This window comes from Triticum aestivum, chromosome 2B, assembly GCF_018294505.1.
Source record: "Triticum aestivum cultivar Chinese Spring chromosome 2B, IWGSC CS RefSeq v2.1, whole genome shotgun sequence".
NCBI classification, from domain to species: Eukaryota; Viridiplantae; Streptophyta; class Magnoliopsida; order Poales; family Poaceae; genus Triticum; species Triticum aestivum.
This window is the reverse complement of record NC_057798.1, coordinates 453663727-453670053: the sequence shown is the minus strand read 5'-3', so window position 1 is coordinate 453670053 and position 6327 is coordinate 453663727. Positions and strand designations below refer to the sequence as shown.

Below are 6327 nucleotides of genomic sequence, written 5' to 3'. Positions count from 1 at the left end.
GTCAAGTGACACACCTTTCTGTGCCAAAGCATCCAGATAATGGGATGTTGTTGCTGCGATAACAACAAATGCAATGCGCGCGGCACAACACTCGTCCGGGGAAGATTCACCCGTTCTTGTTTCGTGGACGTGGCGAGAACGGCGGCGAACCTGAAACCGATTGACGCGCCACAGCAATACCCACGGCCGTCCACGTCAAGATGTGCTCGACAGATTCCACATATCCACATGAGAACGTAGAGAGAACGACAAAATAAAATGCACTTGCTCAGGTTAAAGTTGACGGCGACGAAGTGAGAATAAAATTTAGCTAAGATTCAGGCGACAGCTACATATGCAGGCAGATCAGATCAGACAGAGTGTCAAAGATTGAATGAAACTAGTGCTGCTGCTACATGCTAGTAGAGGTCGGACTCCTTGTGCGTCTGGATGACGAGGTCGGAGGTGGGGTAAGCGACGCAGGTGAGCGCGTAGCCGGCGCTGACCTGCGCGTCGTCGAGGAATGACTGGTCCGACTGGTCCACGCCGCCCTCCAGGACCTTGCCGGCGCAGGTGGAGCACGCGCCGGCGCGGCACGAGTAGGGCAGCTCCACGCCGGCCTCCTCCGCCGCGTCCAGGATGTAGCTGTCCTCCGCCACCTCGATCACGCTCTCCTTCCCCTCCGGCCCGATCAGCTTCACCTTGTACACGGCCGCCGCGCGGAAGTCGCTCCGTGCTCTTGAGCCTGTCAGCGTTGGCGCCATTCTCGCCGAGCTCAGGTGCAAGTGCCGTGGCTGTTGTCTGGTGCTGTGGTTCAGGCGTGGGTTCGCTCTCAAGTTGCAGAGAATTGGTGCCGCGAATGTAGTTGCCATCTCGGGTGCTTGGGGTATGCTAAAATGGTAATCATCGTTCAGAAACAAGAGAGGAGACGCTATAATAACAGGCAGAAAAAAGAACAAGTTTACAGGCACCAAATTCAAGCAGAAATATTTGGCCCCAAAATTCCCATTTTTGGGTGCATTAAGGCTTGACATGTGTGCTTAACAAATTGGTTTTACACTACTTCAAAGCTCAACACTTCAGTTAGACCTGTCCCAAAATTATGCTTTACCAGGACCATTTTAAGAAGCACTTATCTACTATATACGGCAGCGGAATTATTTAGAAAGTATGGTGTTGATTGAGCTATAGGATGTGACCAAGCAATCAAATTAGTATTTCTGGCTAGAAAATACTCCCTCCACTCCTTTATGTAAGGTGTATAATTTTCAGCACGGTGACCAAGACACATAATTATACACAAGTTGGGAGAAAATTAACCTTGACTAAATTATTTATTAGTGGCAAGTAAATCATTTAAGCTAGGAAAGTAAGATATATGCACAATCAGGAGAGAGGTACTTTCCTTTATCTCTTTAAAAGAAGAGACACACGCAATCGGGGAAAAGATACTTACTAGAGGCTAAAAACGGATTTTTGAAGAATTGGAAGAAATGCACCTTACATTGTGGAATTTTATCAAAAAACAAATGCACCTTATATAAAGCAATGGAGGGAGTAGGTCTGAAAGCGAGTGCTAAAATGAAGTAAAGTGTCACAACTACGTCCTACCCGTCTTTACTAGGTACCCCTCTGTTCACAAATGTAAGATGTTTTGGCAGTTACAAAGGAGCAACGATATCATCTGATCACGGAAGTTTGGCATATCCATTTCTAAAAAAGCAATATGACTCTTCCACACGACACCTTTCGCATGAAAAAGGCAGAAGAATGTCCCGAATGGGCCATAAAACTTAGACATTAGAAGCTAGTTGATCAGCATGGATCAAAAAAGCTAATCTCTGACAATGGACATTAGAGTACAAGCAATGTCATTGCAGTCAAGTGCCTGATGAATAAAAGATACCCAGTTGCAGTCAATAGTTTTTCACAACATGTATTTGGGATTGGGATATGGATGAGATTGCAAAGTGCATGACACATATCAAGTCTATCGTAGTGAATCAGCTTTTCCATTTATGTAGGAAACTCTATGCGGATCTTTGTCATCCGCACTTGAATTACCCGCCGCATGGTATAGTGTGATGCGAGACCTTTTAGATTTCCTTTTCACCACAAAGCTCTTCCAGAGTAAGCTGAAACCCTTACAACATAAGTAATGCCGATAAGAGTAAGCGCGGCATCTTTGACAGCATGTTGCGCATGTTAAGCCCAATACTCTACTTTACATATTTGCAGATAAGGTTGTGGTTTGGGCCCTGAAACCAAGCCATAATTTATATGCTGCTGATGTCAAAACAGAAAGTAATGTTAACTGATACCACTACTGCTTATTAGATTTGGGGTTGGACAGTTGGACTTGGACCCATATAATTCGACAGGTATGGTCAGAACTCAGTATAGCACTATCAGATTTGTCCAGCCTACAGAAAACTCAAGTAATCAGCGCAACTCATAGTGAGAGGGAGGGAGCAGAGCATGAGTGGCGAAGCAGGCAATACGAGGTGCAGACGGGGGGTTTCCCTGCATTGCACATTCGCATCGCACTAGAGTCTACACAGGCGAAACCAGCCAAGTGATGAACATTGAACAGTGGTGGTTTACCGTTGCATTTGGGCACCACTTGTCTGACGCGGGATTTGGAACTTGGAAGATGGGATGAGAAGAGCAGAGGAGACTGACCTGGTAGGAAGGAAGTGTGCCGCCGCGCTGCAATCCGGAGCAAGGCTGAGCCGACCGAAGGCGAATGGGGAGAAGAGGAGGAGCGTGGAAATGGAACGGTCACGGGGCGCTGGGATACGGATGGGGGCGGGGGGAAGAGAAGAGACGCGTCAGCAGAGTTTGGTTTTAACTGGGACCCTTCGTCCGATCCCACGTCCACGCGCCATTCGGCATTGTGCGCGGACGGGAGCACGGATCCGACGGTAGCGCTCGTGCTGGACGGACGCGACGGCGACAGACGGTGGAAGCGGCCTATAGTGACCAACTATCTATGCTGTGGCCTGTGTGTGCGGGTGATAGCTGGGTGGTCAAGGGGAGCTGAAACAGGCCCGTTGGAACGGCCGCGTCTAGCTGCATCTAGGCAGAAACACATTAGGCCCACGGAGCAAGGGGCTGTCGGTTCATTTTCTTCTAAGACCATCCACAACGGTGAGTAGCACTAGTAACATACACATATCCCTAGACTTTGTTACTACCTTCATAGTGGGTAGTAACATAAGTGTGGTAACATGCAAAACTTCATTCATTAGGTTATAGACTCATAATATTGCATTGGGGCATGTGATGTTACAGTAACTAGCTAAGTTACTATAACTACCTCTCTCCTCATTAACTCATTGCCACATAAGCAAATTTGTTGAGTGTGACTCGATGTTACTGCTGAAGTTACTCCCACTGTGGCTAGTCTAAGGCAAAAAACCGCAAAGACTGTATTCATTTCCTCGGGATAAGCACCTCCGGCTTCTGGGTGTATATATCCGGGGCGTAGTACCTCACCTAGTTTCCGGAGGCGTATCTTTCCTCCAATACGCCGACAACACTATCTTGTTAGTTGAGGGCACAGAGATTGATATTATTAACGTTAAATTGCTTCTACTCTGCTTTCAAGAGTGCTACACATTTCAATAAGAGTGAGGTTATGGTGTTAGGGTACTATGAGGATTTTTGGCGTCCAACTTAATTGTCGGCTAGGGTCCTTCCCCACATCTTCCTATTGTCCGGTGGTGACGAAGATCCAATTTAGGGCCCGTTCGGAACGTCTCCACGAGCCAGCTTCACCAAACTCCGCGTAGAAAACACCACGAACGCTCCTACTCTCAGAAGCCAGCTTCACGGAGCACGTCCTGGCGTAGTGTATTTTTATGGAGCAGCAGAATCCCAACTCCTAAAAAACGAGGAGGACGAGTTGATGCATATTTACATGGGAATGCCCCTCCGAAGTGCCGCGTACCGTTTCGATCGCTGGAAGCCTCTCGTCTCGCCACACTCGAGCGACCACGCGCGCCCAGTTGGACCGACGCTCGCCTTTCCTATCACGCTAACCCTAGGCAGCCGCCAACCCCGCTGCCGCCAGTATGCCTCCGCTCACCCTCGCATCTTCGCCACATCAACCTCGCCAGGAATAGGACCATCAGCCTGACGCCTCATCCACATGAACACCGACATAGTGTCGCCGGAGTTCCTCGCAGAAACGAGCAGACGGCCAGTTCGGCGCCGCCAGGAAGCTTTGACGTGTTCAACTGTGAGGTCGTCCCGCTGTTCCCCTTCCCCTACCTCTCTGTTTTCAAACCACTGTGTAGTGCTACAGGAGCTTCGGCGCCAAAGTTGCCGAATGCTCCTGGCTCCCATGGGAAGCTGGCTAGCGCTGGCTCCCACGAGAAGCTGGCTAGCACGGGAGCCAGGAGACGTTTCGAACGGGCCCTTAGAGTCAAGCCTTGGCAAGGTAGGTGGCTTTCCAAGGCGGCAAGGACAATTTTAATTAATTCATCTGTGTAGAGTCTGTCCATGTTTATCATGGGCTTGTATGTGCACCACGAGAGCCTTCATTAGGAGATTGCTATGTATCAATCCAAGTCTTTTGGGGCTGGCGAGGGCACAAGCAGAAATACCACATGGTGAAATGGGCGAATATGTGTAAGCCTAAGGATCAAGGCGGTCTAGGGATAATCTCCACCAAACGGATTGACGTAGCCTTGCTTTCTAAATGAGTGTGGCGCATAATGAATAATGTGGGCGTGCTATGGCTCACTATTATTCACGCCAAGTTACTGAGGGGTTAGGCACTTGACTGTCAACGGTCGGGTGGCTGTCAATTCTGGCAATCCGTGATCCAACTCATGCCCGTATTACGCATTGGACCTCGATTTATGTGGGATCAGGCTCATCCACCCTCTTCTGGTTTGACCGGTGGGCAGGTGATAGTCCGTTTGCTACTCTGTTCCCATCTATTTTCATCATATGTGAGTTCCCCACATTTTGGTTGAGGCTGCCCAAAATGATCTTGGGCGCCTCGCTATTTGTCGCGCTTTCTGCCATCCTGAATGAGACAAGTGGGAAAGCCTGTCAGAGTGTGTTGCTCTTCACAACCCAAGCCCTGAACTGGACCAGGCCTCCTGGCGGCTCGGGGCCAACAAACAATTCTCTGCTCGCTCCCTTGATACGTCCATTTTGCATCATGTTTACCTACTGTTATTTACTATGCTTTTATGCATAATAATGCCTTTTGGAGTAATTCTAATTCCTTTTCCCTCATAATATGCAAGGTCTACACAAAGAGGGAGAATACCGGCAGCTGGAATTCTGGACCTGGAAAAGCTACGTCAGAGTTACCTATTCTGCACATCTCCAAATGAGTTGAAAATTTACGGGGAATTGTTTTGGAATATATGAGGAATATTGGAGCAAATAACCACCAGAGGGGCCCACCAGATGGGCACAACTCACCTGGGCGCGCCAGGGAGCCCAGGCGCGCCTTGGTGGGTTGTGCCCTCCTCGGCCCACCTTCGGTGCCCCTCTTCTGGTATATGTCATTTTGACCTAGAAAAAAAATAAAGAGAGGACTTTCTGGATGAAACGCTGCCGTCTCGAGGCGGAACTTGGGCAGGAGCACTTTTGCCCTTCGGCAGAGCGATTCTGCCGGGGGAACTTCCCTCGCAAAGGGGGAAATCATCATCATCATCACCAACAATAACTCTCCCATCTTGGGGAGGGCAATCTTCATCAACATCTTCAACAACACCATCTCCTCCCAAACCCTTATTCATCTCTTGTGTTCAATGTTTGCACCGGAACCTTAGATTGGTGCTTGTGGGTGACTAGTAGTGTTGATTACATATTGTAGTTGATTACTATATGGTTTATTTGCTGAAAGATTATATGTTTAGATCCATTATGCTATTTAATACCCCTATGATCTTGAACATGATTATCATTTGTGAGTAGTTACTTTTGTTCTTGAGGTCATGGGAGAAATCTTGTTGCAAGTAATCATGTCAACTTGATATGTCACTGGTACAACAAGGTGATATACAAACGGTTTTTAACCCCTTTCCACGAGGCGTTTCGAAAGGTCGCCAAGTGAGTGACTGCGATAGGGGGTCCTTCCCACACAACCCAGAAAACATCGGGGATAGGCCCTCCTGGCACACATGCTCGGCAAAATGGGGTCGTGTACGACGGGCGAGCGATCAAATACGGTTATACGTACAGTTGTGCTAAAAATACAATTATATAGGCCAAATCGTTTCCGGTCGTAAGTACATCCCACATAGTCAGTCCATGCTAAACGTTTCCGTTTGTATGTACATTCCACGTAGTCATTCCAAGGAACACGTTTCCGTTAATATG

At 48.3% G+C, this 6327-nt stretch overlaps 1 protein-coding gene across 1 annotated transcript; it reads right to left on the bottom strand.

Moving 5' to 3' along the window:
* Window positions 1-243: 243 nt before the first annotated feature.
* Window positions 244-2843, bottom strand: LOC123045401 (ferredoxin-1). The gene is made up of 2 exons (XM_044468447.1): window positions 2662-2843; window positions 244-870 (listed from the first exon to the last, which is right to left on the bottom strand). Exon 2 carries the CDS (start codon window positions 849-851, stop codon window positions 399-401), a length of 453 nt encoding a protein of 150 aa, XP_044324382.1. The 5' UTR covers window positions 852-870; window positions 2662-2843; the 3' UTR covers window positions 244-398.
* Between the last annotated feature and the right edge of the window lie 3484 nt (window positions 2844-6327).

Excerpts from the sequence above, each read along its gene's own strand:
- LOC123045401 (XM_044468447.1), bottom strand. The coding sequence starts at position 851 with ATGGCAACTACATTCGCGGCACCAATTCTCTGCAACTTGAGAGCGAAC.